At 39.1% G+C, this 22,307-nt stretch overlaps 1 protein-coding gene across 3 annotated transcripts in view; it reads right to left on the minus strand.

Moving 5' to 3' along the window:
* Positions 1 to 8,483, minus strand: part of CNOT6L (CCR4-NOT transcription complex subunit 6 like) — a 92,077-nt gene extending 83,594 nt beyond the window's left edge. Inside the window, exon 1 of one of the 3 annotated variants that reach the window (XM_031471301.2) lies at positions 8,131 to 8,483. Coding sequence is in view for 1 of the 3 variants with exons in the window: in XM_031471293.2 (XP_031327153.1) it covers positions 7,845 to 7,849 (5 nt within the window). In the remaining 2 variants the exon portion in view is untranslated. Of the gene's footprint in view, positions 1 to 1,965; positions 1,986 to 7,844; positions 8,034 to 8,130 lie in introns of those variants that run through there. The other 2 variants (XM_031471293.2, XM_064485599.1) reach the window with 2 other exon arrangements.
* Positions 8,484 to 22,307: the final 13,824 nt, after the last annotated feature.

Here is a 22,307-nt window from a genome sequence, read left to right on the forward strand (position 1 = left end):
TTATCAGAAAGATTCTTAGCTAAATCCCAAAGTTATTTGATCTGAGACTTATAACATAAAGGAAGAAATATAATTAAAAAAAAAATTACCTAATCAGAATGCAGCTGCATGCAAACACAATTACAGCTTCAAAGGTAAACAAAGTGTGATTATCACTTCAAGTGAAACATAACCTTACCTTGTAGAGCAAAATTTCCTAAGAAATCTATTACTTTCTTGAAAACTTACAAAAATAAAACCATTGATACTGAATGTTTTAGGGAAAAAAGTCAGGTGACAGCCAGGGTCAAAGTAAACATGGAATTCTTCATAAACCATACCCTTGATATCACAAAGGTTTGTTCTCTTCTTTTTAATTCTATGGTTAGAATTTCTTTTATGATTTAGTTTCTTTCTGCTTCCTGTGTCCCCATCCAACCTAGCTATCAAACTTAAAAAGAAAAACTTCTCCACGGTGTTTTTATTGAATGCTTTTCAAAAGAAGCAACATTCTCCACTGACCTAGAAATCCAAATTATTCAGAAAATCTTCAGTAAAGGATTAAGGGTCTTCCAAATGTGTATATGGACTAATGAAGACAATTAGCACGAAAGGAGTAGGGAGGAAAATGAAGGAGGGAGAGGGAAAAAAGGAGCCCCTCCTTCCCAAACAAGTTAAGCATTATTATCTGCTACTTATTACTGGACATAGCATCTTCATTTTTCTAATTCACATTTCATACTTCCCTCAAAACTCAATCTCAATACCCTCTTCAATTCAACAAACTAGGAACAGAAACTTCCTGAATCTGATAGAGGGCATCTATGAAAATGCCACAGCTAACGTCAGACTTAACAGTGGAAGACTGAATACCTTCCCCCAAGATCAGGAGTAAGAAAAGGATATTTGCTCTTGACACTCCTTTTCCACAATATACTGGAGGGTTTATCCAGGGCAATTAGGCAAGAAAATCAAATAAAAATGCATCCATATTGGAAAAGAAGTAAAAATATACTTATTTACAGGTGATGTGATCCTTGTTATAAAGAAAATGCTATGGAATCCAGTAAAACTATTAGAACTAATAAACATGTTCAGCATGGTTGCAGGATACAAGATCAATATACAAAAGAAATTTACTGTATTTTTATACACTTGCAATAAACAACACAAAAATGAAATTAAGAAAACAATTCCATTTACAACAGCATCTGAAAGAATAAAATATTTAGGAATAAATGCAACAAAAGAAGTCTAAAACTTATGCTCTGAAAACTACAAAACACTATTGAGAGAAATTAAAGAAGACCTAAATAAATGGGAAAATCCCATGTTCATGAACACGAACTAATTTAATATTGTTAAGTTGGTAATTCTCCCTAAACTGATCTACAGACTTAACACAATTCCTCTCAAAATCCCAGCTGGCAGAAATTGACAAGCTAATCCTAAAATTCATATGGAAATACAAGAGATCCCAAATAGCCCAAATGATCTTTAAAAAAAGAATAAACTTGGGGAACTCACACTTCTCAATTAAAGTTACAGTAGTCAAGACAGTACTGGAATGAGAAATGTCATAAAAATGAATGGAATAAAATTAAAAGTCCAAAAATAAATCCTTACATTTGCAGTTAATTGATTTTCGATAAGAGTGACAAGACAATTCAATGGAGAAAGAGCAGTCTTTTCAACAAATGGTACTGAGATAACTGGTTATCCACATGCAAAGGAATAATTTTAGACTCCTTACATCAGGCCATAAATATAAATTAACTTAAAATGTAGCAAAGATCTAAATATAAGAGCCAAAACTATTAAACTCTTAGAACAAAACAGACAGGTAAATCTTCATGATCTGAGATTAATAAGTGGTTTCTTAGATACAACACTAAAAGCACAAGCAACAAAAGAAAAAGTTAGATTTCATCAAAATTAAAAACTTGTTCTTCAAGGGACACCATTAGGAAAGCAAAAACAACTTACCAAATGGAGAAAAATATTTGCAAATCAAATGTGTAAGGGACTTGTATCTATAATGTACAAAAAAAAAAAAACTCTTATAAGGTCAATAACAAAAAGATACATAACAACTTCAAAGTGGGCAAAAGATCTGAATACACATCTCTCAAAAAAACATACAAATGGCCAATAAGCAAATGAAAAGACACACAGTATCGTTAGGGAAATGCAAATTAAAACCACAAGATACTACCTAACACCCATGAAAAGAGCTATGATCAAAAAGACAGATAACAACAAATGCTGGCAAGATTTGGAGAAACTGCAGCCCTCATACACTGCTGGTGGAAATGGGAAATGGTGACGCTGCTTTAGAAAACAGCCTGGAAATTCCTGAAAAGTTTAAACATAGAAGAATGATATGATTCAGCAATTCCACTCCTAGGTATATAACCAAGAGAAGTGAAAATCATGAACACAAAAACTTGTACATGAATGTCATAGTAGAACTATTTATAATAGCCTAAAAGTACAAACAACCCAAATGTGCATCAGCTGATAAACAAAATGTGGTATATCCATACAGTGGCAGATTATGCAGCCATAAAAGAATAAATTACTATTACATAATATAACATGGATGAACCTTGAAAACAAGGTAAGGGGAAGAAGCCCATGATAAAAGACAACATATTATATAAAAGACCACATATTCTATTAAAATAGGTTCTATTTGTATGAAATGTCCAGACCAGGCAAATATATAGCCAGAAAGCAGATCAGTGATTGCCTACAATTAAGAGTATGAGAGAATGAAGGGTAACTCTTAAATACAGGATTTATATTTCAGGTGATTAAAATGTTCTATAAATTTTTGTGATCGCTGCACAACTATGAATATACTAAACACTACCAAGTTATATACTTAAAATGGGCTACTCCTATGGTAAGTGAATTATATCTCAAAAAAGCCATTACCCAAAAACCTCTCAACTCTTTTAGTCCCCACCCCACCTACCATTCCATTTTATGTTACTCTTTTTCAGAATGTCTGTAAACAGTTTATATTGTATATATTGTTTATACTGTGGTGACTTGAACTTGTTCATTTATTGTTTTGAAGTAACTAAATTACATGTTTTATCATCCTTACTCATGAGCTATAAGCTTCACAAGGGTTTCTTCTACCTCTTTCATACTTCTCTTTAAAACAAAGTATAATGATGGGTACAGAATGTGCCCTCAAAAAAGGTTTTTAATTTTCAAAATGCAAAATATTATAAACAGTTAACATGGAGAAGTTAGCCAGACTACTCAAAAATTTCTCTTTTTAGGAAATACAGGTACATATAAAGCTCTCCAGATCCCTAACCAAACTCTCCAGAATAAAAATAAATAAAAGTGGATGCAGAGCTGAGATTTCACATTACAATAATTCTAGGCAATAAAAAAAAGTTGTGATTCAATTAAAATTAAAGTTATCCAGAAATCAAATTCACTTAATGTATGTAGGGTTCAGTGTAAGTGCAGGTGGTCAAACAAAGTTGTAGTATTTTCATCATGAAACACGAGCACAGGTTAATAATTAAGTCTTCATTGTTTACTTGATGATTTTATTATTCTTTCTGGGTTAAGGCTTACAAATATTAATTACAATGACTTTAGAATTAAAAAACAGCAACAGAAAACACTAGAACACAGTAAGGTCCACCTAAATGGCATTTCTTTAAAGTATAAGGTAATAATAATAACAATAATGATGCTCTCTCCCAACAGAAAAAGAAAATTCAAAAAAATGTATTTCCCATGAAACTGTATCTCAGAAACGGAAATTCTAAATCAACTGATTTCAAAGTACAAAGAGAAATAAATCAAATAGCCAGAACCCAGCAGACCACAATGGCAATCAATAACCAGATAATAAAAGAGAAACCCACTAAAGGTATAAATCCAATTGTAATATTCTCTGTAAAATCTGTATCTTTAAACAGCTGCTGAAACTTGTCATTCAAACCTATCTTAGAAGAGAGTCCCTTCTTCCCTCCTCCTCCTCCTGTCCTTACTCGGTCCCTTCTCTTCCCATCACCCCACAACTTTCCACACAATTTTACTCTCTGAAGAAAGAAAACAACTTTTAAGCATTATTATTCACCTTTTAGCCATAATTTCACAAATATATGCTACCATCTAATATAACATCATGAAATGCCCCCAGCTGTCTACCACCCAGGGACTACATTCCCATCCCCCTTGCATTCAAATAAGATTCTATGACAAATTCTCACCAGTGAAATGTGGGCAGATGTTTGTCTTTGGGGGTTCTTAAGAAATATCCTGTGGGTAACAGGCAGCGCTCCAAGTCTCTGGGGAATGGTGCAGCCATAAGATGTAAGATGTCTGGGTCCCTCAATTACCACATGGAGGAAAGCCACAAGCCTACTAACAAGGAGCACCTGCACTGGACTGTTATGTGAGCAAAATAAAAACTTACAAGTGTTAAGCCACTGACATTTTGGAGTGTATTTATTACCCTAATTAGCATTACCCAAAGTAATCCATGCACGAATCGTAAGTATTTCAATTCCCCCTAATTAAAGACATTCCTAACGGATATTTTGGAAAAATTGTTTAAAAGCCCATTTAAGTAACGTTAAATTTTAAAACCTACACAATTTTCCACCTTGATTTTATTGTCATTACTTGAAATGATAGAAAGAGGAGTTCCACTGTTTATATCACTATTCACATATCTTAATATATTGCTCATTATCATCTACATTCATGATTATTACAGAAAAATGTCTTCTTCAATTCTCCAAATTAAGAAAAAAGTATAAAGTGTTTTAAAATACCATAATTTATAATGTCTAATAAAAATTACCAAACACCTAGTTAAAGGCAAAATTCTGTTTTCTATTTTATTGTTTTTAAAGTATTAATACTTACCACATAATTTTTAAGGTAAGAATTCTTCCTTTAAATATAGCCATATGGCAGATAATTCTGCTCACTATAAATGCACACACACCCATAACACACACACTTTAACAAAACATTTTGCATTCTAATAAAGTTCTCCCTCCTATCCTTCACAAAAATCCTCCACAAATGTGTTCAAATTTTAATGATTTACCAGGGTTTTTTTTATAGCTTAACATTGCTGATATAAATAATAATAATAAGGTCTAAACTGGGAAACCTGGCATTAGTGAAGAGACACTGCAAGCTTAAATCAATGAAACTTCTCCCACACTCTCTTCACCCTGCCTTCACCAAAAATAACAGAAAGAGAAAAAAGAAAAAAAAAAACTTTAACCACTCTGTTGCCTTTGCCTTAAACTGTATCATTATTTTTTCCACCACAATACAATTAAAACTAAATGAACAGCACATTTATCACTCCACACAGAAAAATAAAAATGGAAAATTATTGAAAGCTGATAGATTTTTGCTTCCATTCACCAAAATATTCCAAAACGTTTTTATTCTTTTTTTTTTCTTTTAACCAGAATCAGTCAACGGGAACTAAAACAATTACAGAGCAATTTTGTGGCACGTATACTTTGTGGATCTACATAAACTCTAGTTCCTTGATTCTGTTTAATGCTTGATTGTATTGGAATATATATGTGCTATATATATAGCTTAAACAATTTTTTCCAGGGCTACACAGCAAGAACTCATAAAAAGAGTAATGAAACTGAAAGATGGCCTATTCAAAAATCTGAGAAAAAATTAAGTATGACTATACACTAGTACACTAGATAATTTTAATGACAGTTTTAGTTCTAAGAAAATGACTTGTAGAATACATTTAACATTGTGTTCATATACCTAACTTATACCAAAGGACTCTGAAATGTTCTATTGTCTTGATTTTTAACTTACAGTAACATAATACTGCTCTCAGCAATCCAATGAGTATTTGTACTTGTTTGTTTATGTTTTTCAAGGCCCACAGTCAGGGGCTGCAGGAGGAAAAACTAATATTTAAGTAAGCATCTACTATGTGGCAAACATGTTTTTTCAATCTATCCTCAGTACAACCTTACTATAAGGGTATTATCTTCTTATTGATGAGAAACAGGAGCTTATAGACATTAGGTACCTTGCCTAAGATCAAAGAGCTAAGAAAAATGGCACAGCCAGAGTCTGAGGTCTGTAAAATAAGTTCTTTTTCCACTAAACTACATGTGGTTTTTTTTTTCAGTAGTGATCATAGAAAACAGCCCTCCACCCCTCCTGCTCTTGTCCTCACTTCCCAGTGAACAGCAAGGAACATTTCTTTGTGAGACCAGGTTCAAAAAGGAGCAATCTCTGGCCATTACACAGAGCGTGGCCTGCGAGGATCGAATCTTGGTCATGACTTTAGCTACAAGGTTTTATGTAGATGAACTAACTAGACGCAAATAGAGGGTGGAGTAGATAAAGTAAACAGCAAATAATTATCCAAATGCCATTTATATTTGCTTCTGAAATGCACTGTACGCCTACTGGCAGCAGATTTACCTTTACAGTTGGTTTTGCTTAGACTACTCTCAAAATAGCTTTCCAAAAGCACACACCAATACACGATAGAGGCTGCTTGATCTAGGTCTTGGAGACTGAGAGAAAACTTATTTGTACACGACTATCTTGACTGACAATTAAGATAACTAGAGGCAAGAAGGTAGTATCTCCTCATACACAGTACTGGGCTTCAATGTGTACAAACGGCTCAGCTAAACTCCCCGAACACAATCCATCCAAACAACCTAAGCCATGTATCCGTCCAGGCTAAGGAGGATGACAGCTCCAGTAACTTCCTCTTCCTCACAGACCTCCTCAGCTCGGCGTGTACACGCCTTTCCCCCTAGGAGGCAGGATAAAACAATTTCAAATGCACAAAACCGATCCAATCCCACCAACACCACAGGACAGGGAAGCCAGCTTCCATTTCCTCCCCCGCCTCTCGGAGAAAAATTTTATCTTAAAAAAAATGCGTTAATATTCCCAACGAGAAAGTATCTGCAACGAAAAAACTGAAAATACGTACTCCACACAGCCTTAAGGAAAGGATGAAAAGAAGGGGCCTCGACATCGCGTATACTCGAGATTTACTGCTTTGATTCACTTTCCCTTGGGTCCCACCGCCGGCCAGGGGAGCGCTTGCCGCTGGAACGCCAAAACCTGCCTTCGCCCCTCCTCAGGAGACGCGGAGGCGGCCGAGGCGGCCAAGGCGACGGCGATAGGCGCGTCCCGCCTCCGACCCTCACCTGCCCAGGCCCGAGGCAGCGCCGTGGGCCCGCGCGGGCCCGGCGTCCCGGCGAGCGTCCAGGGAGGCCGGCGGGAGGCAGGCGGGCGGGAGGCAGGCCGGCGGGCGGGAGGCCGCCGAGGCGGTTAGGCCGCGCTGCAGGCCGGCACGCTTCCTGCCGCGGCCCCGGGAACGGCGGCGCGGCCCCGACCCGGAGCTCTCCCGGCCCGGCTGCTGTGCGTGTGCCGCACACACATTCACCCTCCCCGGCCCCCGCGGAGCCGCTCACCTGCGAGGCTCCGGAGCCTCGGCCACAAAGGGGGAGGGACACGCCGCTCGGGGGTCCTGGACACACGGAACCCGCCCACAGAGTCCCGGGCCCTGGGCACGGACCACCCCCCAACACACACACACACACACAAACACACACACACACACACACACACACACGCACAACCCGGAACCTTCGCCGCCTCCGACAGAGCCGCGGGTCAGCCCCGTACCCGACACACACCCACTCGCTATGGGTCCTCAGGCCGCCTCCACGGCCGCCAAAGTCCCAACTCGCACACCCACACACACATTTCCCCCTCTCCCACCTCACTGCCCTGGGGACGCGCTCCTCTTCCCAACACTCTCGATCCTACTCAGAGACACAAAAACACTCTACCTCATTCTCTTCCTCCGGCCCAGAAAGAGCAACAGCAGCCATTTCCCCGCGGCAGGGGAAACACACACACAAACACGCGCGCGCGCGCGCACCAGGCCCCCACAGATGCTTCCCCTCCAGAGCCTCGGCCGCAGACGCAAACACAAACACCCACGGGCGGGCCTCGCTCCCACCCGCCCCGAAGGGAAGCGGCGGCGGCAGGCAGGGCCCGAATCCCGGCTCGCGGCGGGCGGCCGCACAGGACGCCCGGGCCCGCGGTCGCGGAGGGCCTGCGCCCCTTCCTCACCTGCATTCAGCGCGCCGGGGTCCGGGCGGCGGCGGCGGCGGCGGCGGCGGGGCGGCTGCTGCTGGTGCTGGTGCTGCGGCGGCGGGGGAGGCGGCGGCGGCGGTGGTGGCGGGGCTGAGGGCAGCAAAGACATGCAGGCAGCCCGCCGGGGGGAGAGGCACCGGCCGGAGGGGACGCGGGGCGGGCGGGCCGGGCCGCCTGAGGAACGGCAGAGGCAGCGGCGAGGAGGACGGCTGAAGGGAACGAGGAGGAGACGGATGGGGGGCGGGGAGGGGGCCGAGGGCCGCGCAGCCGGGTTTCGGGGACGGTGACCCTGGGCGCGCAGGAGAGGCCCCGCGGCCGCGGCCACCGACGCAAAGGCCCCTGACGGAGGAAGCTGCGCCCCCGCACCCGCCGGAGCCGCGGCTGTTACGCCGAGAGCCGCGCTGTGCCTGGCCTTGGCCTTGGCCTCCAAGCGCTGGGGCTGCCGCCGCTGCGGGGGTTGCTGCTGCGCCTACTGCTGCCGGGGCCGAGACTGCTGCACAGAGACGCCAGCTTTCGGTGCCTCCGCTCTGGTTCACACACGTTCACACCCCCGAGCGCCGGGGGAGAGGCGTCCGCGCGATATCGGCATTGAGATTAATAACAAGGTGCGGAGAGTGCGAGAAGGAGGAGGGTTGATTGACGTGGAGGGGCTGGCGAGAGTCAGTCACTCCCCGGCGCGGAGGGGTGGGGTGAGGAGAAGGAGGCGGAGCTCCAGCGCCGCTCCTTGGCCCCGCCCCCGGGGCGCCGCGCAGGGTCATAGTGCGCGTGCGCGCGCGGCTGCCAGGGTTCTTGCCCTTTTTCTCCTGTCCCCTTGCCGGGTTCTTACTCGCTTTTATTGGCTTGAGTGACGAGCAGAGCTGGGGAGGCTGGTGGGTTATCGCAAAGCCACAGAGGCACGGGGTGGGGGAGGATGGAGAAAAGACTGGCGAGCCCGCCTCAACCGGTGCTCGTGCGTGGACGCGGCGCTGTTTACTGCACGCTCGCCGGAGGCAGCCTGGCCCCAAAGCCGAACCCTGGTCTGGGTGGCTAATCGGACGCCAGGTGAGGTGAAGGAAGTCACCGAAGGAAATGTTTCCTGGCATCTTCAGTGGTTTGATTTTTTTTAACGGGTAGCATCTGTAAGTTGTATCGTGAGAGGTAAATAACAGAACCTGTGACCCTCTGCGATAACCCTGTCCTGTTTATTTTCTAATTCTCCCCACGCAGGATACTACTACGTGTGTTTGGCAGTGCCGGCTACAGAATGAAAATGTCAAAATGTAAACTAGAAATATCCGTGTTTACTTGGTGAACGTGGCCTTGACATTTTAAGTGTATGGAGTTTGATTTTGTTCTTGTGGGTCAGCTTCAGCTTTTACCACCAGCAATCCAAAAACAAACTCTACCAGCTCAAGAGGCAGAATACTGCTTTGCACAATCTCTTTCCCAATGAATGTTCCTGGCTTGTGTACTTACCAGTGTTGGTCAAGGGTGTATTAACAGTTTTTAGTACTTTTTTCCCCCACAGGGGTGTTGTTTAGCTCATAAAGCACTTGGTGTTGATTGCAATTAATCTTAGGCCCTATTATTAAATGTAAAAGGCCTTCCTCTCCTGGGAGAAAAAGTTGCAGTAAAAATGCAAATCATTATTTAGCCAGAACTGATCAGCTGTTAAAGAGTCCACCACTGCTGAAGAATAATTGCATCACTTTAATCTTTGTCACCAGGAAGTATGGTGAGTGACTGGAGAAGCCCCTGGAGACCTACATTAAGTTTCCATTTCCCTCCCTAGCAACATCACCCCCATACCAGCTTCTGTAATAGGTCTGAAAATGGCCTTAGTCCTAGAAGAAATCCCACTCAATCCCAACTATCTTGATTCTAGACTAACATATAATGACTAATTACCTTGGGCTTTGTAAGCAGCAAGCCAGACAATTCGCTTCGGGAGCCCAGAATAGTAAACCTGCCTCAATGGCCACTTGCCACAGCATTTCTCCTTGGCACAGAAACACTTGCCCCAAAGAGAAATACTACCAAAAGTTGAAGAAAAGAGGAAAATAAACGCCTGAAAAATATAAATTGGATGATGGAACATCCTCACAGATTTAAGCTTCTTTAAATACCTGTAAATACATAATTACTAGCTATTTCATAATAAACAAACAAATATGGAGAATGTATTATGTTCCAAACATTGCATTTTGCATCAGAGATACAAAGATAAGCAGATATAGTCCTTTTTTTTTTTTTCCGCTGGGGGCAGGTAGGTAATTAGATTTGTTTATTTATGTAATGCAGATACTGGGGATTGAACCCAGGAACTTACGCATGCTAAGCATGTGCTCTACCACTGAGCTATACCGTCCCCCTACAGTCCCTATTCTTAAGTAGCTCATAGTCATAGGGGAAGCAGACCTGTAAACAGGAAATTCTCATATAAGAAAGCAGAAATGAAAGTATGAAAGATGATGCAAAATTAATAGTCACAACAATGCCCAGGAGGATAAAGCTGATGGCACTGGCAGTCTCACTTGAGCAGGGTGATACCTGCCTGTCTCACAAGCTGACCAGCAGTAGTGAGTAGGGTGAGCAAAGGGGATCACCTTTGTGGATGTTAAAAAAGCACTAATAAATGCTGGGGTTTGCTGGTCCTGAAGTTCAGGTTTGTATAGACCATGTTCATTGTTGGCCTCTAAATTTTAAATACTGAATACTCACAATCCATTGAATATTCATAATTGTGACATTCATAGTTGAGAGTAGTGGATTTTATTATAAAAAGGTCAGTTAAATGCAGGTTGTTTCAATAATCTCTATTCTCAGGACTGTTCCCTTTATACGATAGCAAATAGATCAATTCTCTCACTAAAAACAGGAAAACAACATTTTCACAGCAAGTGACACTATATCATCCAAAAAATAGATTGTTGTTTTTCTCACTTGCAGTGAGGAGTTTGAGATTGGAGAAATAATCATTTTCAAATAGTTGGCACTGTACAAATGCTGACAAGTTAAATCTTCACAAATATTACCAAAAAAAAAAAAAAAAAACTCCCTCATGAGACTCCAATTCAAAAGACATTCCAACAACCCTGAAGCCATAAGCAGTTTTATAGCAGATCGGAGTTTGCAACAGAAAAGTAGCCTGATTTTGATAGCTTATCTGGTGGAAATTTTTCATGTTTGACAGATGTTGCCATTTTTAAATTAAGACGGAAAATAAGAACCCAGTAAGAAAATATATCTTTAAAGAAGTGATTTATCCAAGTGAAAACTTTTGGCTTAACTAAGTCCTTTTTGACCAAAATGGTTTAGTAGTAGCACTGTGTAGGTACAACTTGTTCTGAAAACAGTTATGTTTATTTGTATTATTACAGAATTGGTTCGTTACTTCGCAGATAAAAAAAAGTACTTGATGTTCTAGTGAATACCTGTGTCTTTTCCAAATTAGCAATTAATATTTTATCTGAGTAAATCTGATCTCTCCATATTTTTTCTATTAGTAGCACAGGTAGCTGGGCCTATGAGTTCCCTTATACCTATGTTCCTTTGTTTTCAGAAATTTTGTTGAGCAGCTTGCTCAAAAGGCAGATTTAAATTTTGTAATTTAAGGACATTATTACTATTTGATAAAGAATCAATTAAACTTGACTTTACTGATTTTAGTACACACTTTTACACTAATAGCTACAAAACTTCAAGGAAGGTGTTACATTTAAATTATGTAGTAAGTTATAATTAATAAAATAATTAAATGTAATTTACCTGATATTTATTAGTACAACTTTTAAATAGGTACTAATCAAGATGATCTTGAATGTTTACTTCTCGGACCTCCTGATAGGGCTTCCAAACTACATTCCAGTGACATAGTCTTCCTTTTACTGAACTACATTCCTCTCCACCTTCCCACCTTTACTCATCTTATTCCTCTTTCTCTCTCTGCCTCTATCACCATTACTTTATTTCTAATAGTTTTAAAGTATCATATACCATGGATATATTCATCCAAGAAATGTGGCTTTGCTCATTGTCTCTACCCCTCTTCCAATCCATCAATTCTCTCTTTCCATCAACTTCCCATTTGTTCCTTTCTCTAGGATGACTGTGGATGACACCAAGGACCATCCCACTCTCTTGGCCAAAGATAAACATTTTCCACCATTTTTAACAGTGTGCCTTTGATAAGCTAGTCCTGGATAAAATGACAAGGTAGGCAAAGTTCATCTTGGTGTCCTCCTGCTTCTTCTTCCTACACCCCCAGTCTCAGGTTCCTGGATGCCTGAACATTCAGAATCTCCACCTCAACCCCATCAACATCAGCACCACTCTTCCTAGTACTTTCCCGTATTCCAGAAATGTTCTACTGGGTAAGTACCACCACCATCAATAAATATCTAGTGTTTCAATTTTTCAAGGATCTGGAGACACCTGGCATGCTATCCAATCAATAAAATCAGTTATTTTCATGTGGTACTCCAATGATCTTCATGAGGTCTTCAGAGGTACGCATCCCAAGCCACCCAGTGTACACAGAGGGGACCGGGTAGGTGGGATCTCAACTAGAAACCTTTGTTTTTATCTGTTTTACATAATGACCGTCTAATTGACTGCCTGGTAACTTCCCTTTTTCTGTAAACAATGCTCCTTTCCTTGGAGGGAACTATTCCTGCCTATACTATAAACAGGTGATTCTAGGGACAGTTGCAGCTCAAGAGAATCCCCCAACTTCTTGACTACAGGGTGGGCATAGAACTCAAGCCAAAGCAAGCAGAATTATCCCCCAGAATGTTTTCACGTGGAATGAAGGGAAGAAGGGCTTGTCCACCATAGCAGTAGTCTGAGATGAGAAAGAAAGATGGAAGTCTTGAGAGTGGCCAGTGGCTGCATACTGCCTTGTGTGGAATGAATCCATCACACAGGAAGTGTAGAGAGTAAGTCCTGGTGGTGCACTAGTCTCAGGTTCCAGTCATCCATGAAGTCCAGCTGCACCTTTTCACAAAATATGCTTAAATTAACTAGTAAATTCTCTTCTATGTCTAAGGTAACTTGAGTTAGAACTCTGCAACCAAAACATCCTAATACGTTGTGTTTCTGCATGAAGGGTCTTTCAAAGAAGCCTAACTGCTGCTAAATAAGTTTGAAAACCACTGAACTGAACTACAGTAAGTTAATATTACTATTTGAATTGTGGTCAACTCCCAGATGTTGAAGATCACCTGGTCTTACTTCCTCATTTTCCACATGAGGAACCTGAAGCAAAGTGACTTGCTGAATATCACCCAGGCAGTCGATGGCAAAGTCAGTGTCGGACTGATTTATAGATGCCTAGTTCAGTTGTTCTCTCATTACAGTACCCTGTCATCTGTTTAATTCTTCCCAGTGGTATTTTTTAACACCTTTATTGTGGTATGATTCCTGTACAGTAAACTACACATATTTCAGATGTACAATTTGATGAATTTTGATAATTGTATATACCCATGAAACCACCACCACAGTCAACATAACTAACATTTCCATCACTCTCTAAGAGGTGCAAATCTTGAACTCCCAATTTATCCCTTCCTATCCTTTTCTCTCCCTGGTAACCATAAGTTTGCTTTCTATGTCTGTGAGTCTGTTTCTGTTTTGTAAATAAGTTCATTTGTCTTTTTTTAGATTCCACATGTAAGTGATATTGTATGGTATTTTTCTTTCTCCTACTGACTTACTTCACTTAGAATGACAATCTCCAGGTCCATCCATGTTGCTGCAAATGGCATTATTTTATTCTGTTTTATGGCTAAGTAGTATTCCATTGTATATATATACCACATCTTCTTTATCCAGTCATCTGTCACTGGACATTTAGGTTGTTTTTATGTTTTAGCTATTGTAAATAGTGCTGCTGTGAACAATGGGATGCATGTGTCTTTTGAGATTATATCTTCCTCTTGATATATGTCCAGGAGTGGGATTGATGGATCATATGGTAAGTCTATTTTTAGTTTTTTCAGGAACCTCCATACTGTCCTCCATAGTGGCTGCACCAATTCACATTCCCACCAACAGTGTAGGAGGGTTCCTTTTCCTCCACACCCTCTCCAGCGTTTATTGTTTGTGGACTTTTGAATGATGGCCACTCTGACTGGTGTGAGGTGATATCTCATTGTAGTTTTGATTTGCATTTCTCTAACAATTAGTGATGCTGAGCTTCTTTTCATGCACTTGTTGGCCATCCCAGTGGTATTTTTAAGAGGCAATTACTTAGAGATATAACCTTAACTTACAAGAATAAATTATAACAATGGCAGTTTCAGACACTGCTTAATGGGAAGATATTGTCAATTTCTTCCTGGGTATCTCCACTTGGACAGTCTGCACATATTTCAAGATCAGTATGTCTAAAATCAAGTTCATTTGTCTTTCCTCCAAAATCTATTCCTGGCCTTGTGTGACTCTCTCCCATTAAAAATGGTACCACCATGCTGATGGTCATGTAATCGTATGAAGGTTCACCCAACTCAGAATCCTAGGAATCATCCTTAACTTTTCTCTCCCATCCTCCCTATGATCAGTTTGGCCTACTTAATGTTTTCATCACTCTATTGACTCCATCCCAATGAACTACTAATGTCTTAAGTTACCCTGTCACCTCTTGCCTGAGCTTTTTTGCATTTTGTCTATTAATGTACCCCTACTAAGTACAATCCCAACATCCTCCTGAAACATACTCTATTCATATTACTCCGCTTTTTAAAATCTTTCAATGACTTACCATAATTTATAAACTAAAACCTAGTTTCCCAAGCATATCTGTCCCTTAATCATATGCCTCTCACTTACCATGACGACCTGCAGCCACTTAAACATTAGCCTCTCTTTCGTTCACCTCTGGCATTTAATGAACTATTGCCATTTCTGAGACAGGACATGCTCCCCTACATATCTTTACACATGCTGTTTCCCCAGCATAGTATGCTCTTTTCCTATTTTGTCCGTCTCTTGGAATTATCTTTCATGATTTAGCTCAGGCATCACTTCCTTTATAAAGCCTTCTCTAAAAGCCCTAGTATGTCTTTACTTAGCACACTGGGCCCACTGATATTATAATAAGTGTGGTTAAATTAACTAGTAGATTTGACATCTAAACTAATTTGAGTTAGACCTCTATAACCAAAACATCTGAATTAATACATTGTATTTCTGCATGAAAGTTGTTTCAAAGAAGGCTAACTGCTGCTAAAATAAATTTGAAAATCACTAAACTAAATGACAATAAGGCATTATTGTCAGTGGAATTATAATCTTTTTTTTAAAAGGCGTCTCATTTGTGGAGATGAACTAGAGAACTTCCCCCTCTGGATGAATGCAGTCTGTCAAAGCACAGCCCCCACTCACCTCTTGGCCAGATGTTTTTATGCAATATGCAAACTGAACAACCATATCACAGTATACTGCAATTATCTATGTAAGTGCACATCTGTTGTTCACATCCTAGACTGTGAACTCTGCCTTTATCCTTAGCACATAACAGAGTGTCTGACACATGATGCTCAAGGAACATTTATTTAATTCATTAATTAATGGTAGCACTTCTCAAATCACGCCATGTGTCTTAATTTACTAGCAATTAGCTGCTGATAAAAGAAATCAGAAATAACAGTCACAGATGAAATAAATTGTATTTTTATCTTACAAAAAACAGCTCTGGAAATTGTCAGTTCAGGACTGATATGGCACATCCATGGTCAGCAGGACCTGTCTCCTTCTGTCTTTGGCTTTGCTATCTTTAGAACATGCATTTCTTTCCTGCCTCATAAACCAATATGGCTGCCAGGGCCATCTCACATGGTTGTGCAGTTTGTTTACTGCAAAGGTGCCCAACCAAGAAGCCAGTGATGTCTCAATACTGTGAGGTACGGCATCTACCCAGAAGAGGAACTGTTTCTAATTCACCTGCAAGGATGAGTGCTTCTTTCTAGTCTGTTCAAAGGCATCAAAGAGGTTATCACAGATATTACAGTCATTGGGATCTCAACTATCCTATCCATTTTCCTGCTAGAGCAAAAATTATTCCCACTCCTAAGCACTATTCCAGAAGACCCACCAAAAAAAAATTTGTTTAGAATTCATTGGCCAAAACTTAATGACAGGACACAACTAGCTGAAAGGGAAACTGGAAAACTGTTTCAGTTAACCACAGCAGAAATAAACTCCTGGGGATCTTCAGTATAAGTGCAGCATATATACAATCCATCACCTCAACACTGAATACCTGATGAGTCCAAAGAAATAGAGTTAAAGCATTGTATTGAGTTTCATAACTAAAAGTTTTAAGTTGCAAAGCAGATTTATGTTTAAATTAAAGCAAGATACTTTCAATAAAATTTTCATGGTATGTTTTTACAAACGAATAATATCTTTGTCTCCCCCCCCACCCCCGACCACCCCATCTCTTTCTCTCTCTCTCAGTAGCAATTGTTTCTTGTTTTTGTTTTCTGGTATCCCAAACACTATATTTAAATTCAATGTTGTCAAGTAGAAGGATTCCATTATTGCTTATAAATTTTTTTTTAAAAAAACCTCTTAAGAGGGCCATTCTCCTAACCCAGATACCATTGACATTTTAGGACTGTATGTTTTACATTCATACCTACATTTGTAAGCCACTGGTAGTCAGTAAAGACTCCTCATTGCCTTTTGTTAAAGGTCCTTTATAACCTCAAACACCTTTCCAAACTTAGCACATTTCTCCTTCACTCACTCTAGGTTTCATCCATACAGACTTGCTCCCTTAATATGCTCTGACTTTCCCTCTCTATACCTTTGTTTACATTGTTCTTGGCTTACACTTCTCAACCTTTCATTTTACATGATCAAACAATCACATTTTTCAAGCACTGAGCTCTAATGCTTCTTTCATTAAATCTTCTGCATCCATCCCTCTCCCCCAACCAGATATATCTTACTCCCTATCTGAACACCCACAGCACTTTGCAAGAAGGGACTCTGACATGTAAACTTGATATCATAGAGATCCTATGGCTTTTGGAGTAAGACCAATCTGGGTACAAATTCTGGCTCTGCCACTTACTATATATGATCCCAGGCAAGTTGCTCAATTTCATCTGAAATATAAATATAATACATGTTTGCAGGGTTGGCATGAATAGTAAATGTTAGTAGAAATAAAAAAAAATAGAAAACAAAATAGTAAATGTTAAGCTTGAAAGTAGTAGACAATGTTTCTTAACTAAGTTAATAAATATAGTATACAAGCTTGTGCTGACATATTAGTATTATGAATTTTTCAAAGATATTTTCAAGGAGCTGCTACTGTGCTCTCTTCCATCAGATTCTACCTAAGTGAAAAAAAAAATCACAATAACAAAACACACTGGCATAATTAAAAGATACAACCACAAGTAGAAAATGCTTAAAGCATGTGTTCAATTCAAGAGGTCTCTTCACAAATAATCTCCAGGTAACCATAGCCTGAAAAATTGTGGAAATACACATATCTTTTTTGCACTGGATTGGAAGGCAGGAGTGATGTGTTCTACTTTCAATTCTTTTTCTTTTTCTTTTTTTAATGGAGGTACTGGGGATTGAATCCAGGACCTCGTGCATGCTAAGCATGCATTCTACCACTGAGCTATACCCACCCACTATTTCCTATTCTGTCATTAATAGTTTTGCTACCTTTGGTAATTTGCCCAGCTTTTCATTTTGCAGCTTCCATGTCTGTCAAAAACGGGAATAAAAACAAGACATTATATACCCTAAACAACTTGAAGATAACGAAGTGAAAATATTATGAGAAATAAGAATAACAAAAAATCTATATATTATGTCTTCTAATTATGCTATTATAATAAGACAAGTAAATGGTTAAAAGAAATATTTCTTCTGGCTCTTTTCCTGAAATGAACTTCTTTATTATCAGCCAAAATGCCTTGTTTTCTGACAGCACAACCTAAGCAGTTCCCTAGAACCAACCTACCCCCCTACCTTACTTTTTTCTTCTTTCCTTCCTTTAATAGCACTGGACTTACAGTTGTCTGATAAATTAAATTAATATTTTTACCTGACCAACTCTTGGTGGATGGAAGAAGATTACATGCTCATGCTTGGGTTGACTCACATAACTGCTTTACCAAAATACCGATGTCACCGTGTTCTCTTGCTAAAAGGATTGAGAAAGGAAATGCTTTTCTGTTTTCCTTGTTCTTGTTTTTCAGGGCAACCTGCAGTTCTGTGCAGCAAGCAAGAGCTAGGGATTGAAATCAAAGAAAGACTATATGACATCAACCCAGGCCTCACACTGAAATGTGAATCTGTTAATAAAGTTATAGTCAGTTGCTACAGGGATGATTTTTCAGATGAGAAATTTCCATGAAATTCCAAATTTCCAAAAGAATAAAGATGTTCAACCTTTGGATTTCTTTTTGCTTTTATTCTTATTGCATACTTTTAAGTTAAAATATCGGCACATTCAATAGAGAAGTAGAAATGCCTCAAAAAACAAACAGGTAGAAAGACAGTGTACATTTCATCAAGATTTCACTATCTGGCACGTTACTCTGAAAACATGCATAGTACCATAATTTTCTGAAAGTACTCGGGGGAATTGATACTTCATGTTCTCTAAATATGCTATTTGAAGCTTTTTTATATTTCTTTCAAAAACCAAGTACATTTTGCTGGAATTTTTCCCTGTCAATAAAGGACATTTATCACATAGTCTCTAAAAATATGTCCCATACTGTGCTAAAGAGACTGTTGAACTAGCTACACTATTGGGCTGAGGCCAACTTCAGGGATTCTTTCCCACAGAAATGAAAATGGCTGGTTGGCTGACTTAGCCTACGGTACGTGAGAAGCTGGATCAGCAAGAAGGAGAATGGTGGACAGGCAGCGACAGGTGGAACAGAGAGAGATGGCAGGCCATGTTCTCCCAGAGGGAGGCACTGAGGAGGCTCTGCCCAGATGTCCAACTAACACTTTGGAGCTAGAGACACAGTTTACTCCATCTGATGTGAAAAAGAAAGTGGGGAGTTGCACTTTAGACCCAGCGGCCCTTTGCATCCAGTTAATATGGTTAAGTCTGTCTTCATCTAGCTCTGTCCTGTTCTTCTGCCCCTGACTTGCTGAAGGAACCAGGACAGTTGTTCTGGAGAATGTCACACTTCCCGGTTTGCCTCATGCTTCCTTGTGTTATCATTTGTTTTGTTCCACTATCCCCTGTGCTTTCTGTAACCTGGATGTTACATCCAAAACTTCAATGGAATGAAATTAAGTATTTTTGGCTAGACTACATCACAGGTACATTGTGTGTGTCATGTTGCCTCCCATAGGAAGACACATACTATCTGGTTGACTCACAAAAATTGATGATAAATTTGGACCCTGGATTAGAGTGATAACAGCTTTCTCCCCCAGAAATCTAGATCAATGACTTGTTGCCTGTAGATACTTAATAACTATTTGGTAAAATACAGATTTCCCTATTGATTTTGCCCTTAAGGACCTTATATGTTAGTTAAGCCTTAAATTGGTTTTAGAATCCATTATCTGACTGTTTTGTTTTTTTATTTTGATGGTAGACTTACTTTCATGATGTTATTAAGATTAGTTTGCATTTAAAAAGTAAGTTAAAAAGGCAGATTAATCAAAGACATAATAGATACACAGGAGAGAAGACAAAGAGGCAATTTAGAGATAGCTGACAATCCTTGCAAATGAAACCAAAACAAACTGATCAAAAAGAATAATACAGTCATAATAAAAGGAAAAAAAAGATTAGTTTTCATAAACCATCATGTGCAGGAAACTGTGGCCCAGAAACACATGTATGGCAGGGCAAATAAACTAGCTGTTAAAAATTTTCAACAGATAATCCACTCATTAAATAATTTACATTTTGAAATTTGAAATTTATATAATCTAAAATAACTCTTTAAATGTCAACCCTTAGGGGTTTTTTTTAACTAATACCAACTGCTGATACACCTACACAAATCAAATTCAGTGAACTTCCACCAGCTGACCTTTAAGATAATCACTAGTTAAAGAAATTATGCTCTTTTCTGCAACAGGGATAATCTTGTTATTTGTGTTCTTTCTAGAATTATACTCCACTTTTTAATTTAGCTTGTTTATATTGGTGGCCTAATCCTCAAAAATAACCAAGAAAGCACACTATTTCTAATATTTCAAATCATCTAATTTCTTCCTATTTATTTTCCACGTATAATATTACGTTTCTTCTACATAACTTTTTTTCTAAATAACTTTTAGACTTATTTTAATTGAGTAGGCTAACCAAACCTGGTGTTTTTGGACAGATTTTTTTTTTTGAAACAGATCAATCTTTCGATGTGAAGAGAGCCTCTATTTCACCCTTTAGCTCTAAAATGACTCATGCTCATCACACATTACAATTTGTGTTCTTTTGTTAACCTTTTCAGTTCCTTCCTTCTAGCAACCTGAACTTAAAAGTTCTGATTCCAATATATAACATGATTTAAGAGAATCATTACACAAAAACTATTTTCTCTAATGCTTGTTGTAATGCCTGAAAACTAGCCACAGAGATTCAGTCTCTGGAAAATAAAAACTTTTCTAAAATATACTAAAATATACACCATCTTAGTGTGTCCCAGCACCCTCTGTGCTGAACACCACTTCCATGAGATTCTCAGGGTATAGGGAGAGGGGAGATTCTGTGGTCAAATATGTACAGGAAATGCTGCATCCTGCACTTCTCTTGAAAATTCACAATATTCTTAAGCTTAACAAGAAAATTGAAAAGTCTTACCTAAAGAAACATGTTTTACTCCATTTAGCCAGTGTTTTCTCAGACATATTAACCACAGAATTCTATTTGCTTAACACCCATAAATGCCCCCAAGTAGAGAATAGTTGGGGAAACACTACCTTCACCTATATAATCAGCAAAGTTTTGCTTTAGAATCATAGAACCAGAAAGCTGGAAATCTTATGTTATTGATCATATATCTTAAGGGTTTTCACCTAAAAAAATAGACTTATGAAAGTTAAATGACTTGGCTTAAATTTAGAATCCATATTTCATTTTCTATCTGATTCCTGGGAAATCAATACACTTCTATAATTCTCTAATTGAAATACAGCAAATTATTTGACCAAAATGCTACAAAACTATATAGCGCATAAGAGGAGGCCTCTGCAATTGGGTTACTGTGATCCCATAAGGCATTATGGGGAGAGGAGTGCAAATTCTTATAAATTTTAGTTTTTTGTTTGATTCTTTATAAAAATGGAACCAATCCATACGAAGAGCTTTGAATTTACTTTTTTTTCACTTGACCTTACATTGTTAATGTATTTTCATGACATTAAATACAATTCTAGAGCATGGCTCTCAGCTGCATCAGACCCAACACTCCCTTTTCATAGCAAACATTTTGTAATACTTGCTTTATTATCCTGAGTTGAGATGCACAGATAATATATTGTATATACATAAGCAATTTATTAAAAAAAATAATACAATACTTTAGCTATAATATGTAGGAAAATTAAAAGCAAAGCAATTTATAATGAAATAATATATGAAATGCTCAGGCATGACTTCATTAGAAGGCAGAGTGAAGAAGTTAGATGTTTGGACCTTTGAGTAGTCTTCTCTTTTTATTTTTTACTTAGGGAACATTGGTTTATAACACTATATAAGTTTCATGTGCACAACATTATGTTTCTACTTCTGTATACACCACAGCATACTCACCACCAAAAATTTAGTTTCCATCTGTCATCACACAGTTGATTCTTTTTAAAACTCATTTTGCCTACCCCTCCCTCCCCCAACTTCCCCTCTGGTAACCACTACTCTATCTTCTGTATTGATGTGTTTGTGTTTGGTTGGGTTTGTTCACTTATTTTGGTTTTGTTTGTTTTTTATATTTCACATAGAAGTGAAATAATTACAATACTTGTCTTTCTCCTGTAGCTTTAACTTGAATGTCACGGCTACAAAAACAGACTGATACACAAATGTGTTGATTTGTCATAGGAATGACACCAGCATGAATCACATGGTTCTACCAAGATGGTGAACTACTTTTGGTAAAATTCCAAACAAAACAAAGTACATTCTTTCCTATATTTACATAACAGCTGCTTTCCTAGAAAATTTATATTAA

The sequence above is a fragment of the Camelus dromedarius genome, chromosome 1, assembly GCF_036321535.1.
Source record: "Camelus dromedarius isolate mCamDro1 chromosome 1, mCamDro1.pat, whole genome shotgun sequence".
Taxonomy (NCBI): domain Eukaryota; kingdom Metazoa; phylum Chordata; class Mammalia; order Artiodactyla; family Camelidae; genus Camelus; species Camelus dromedarius.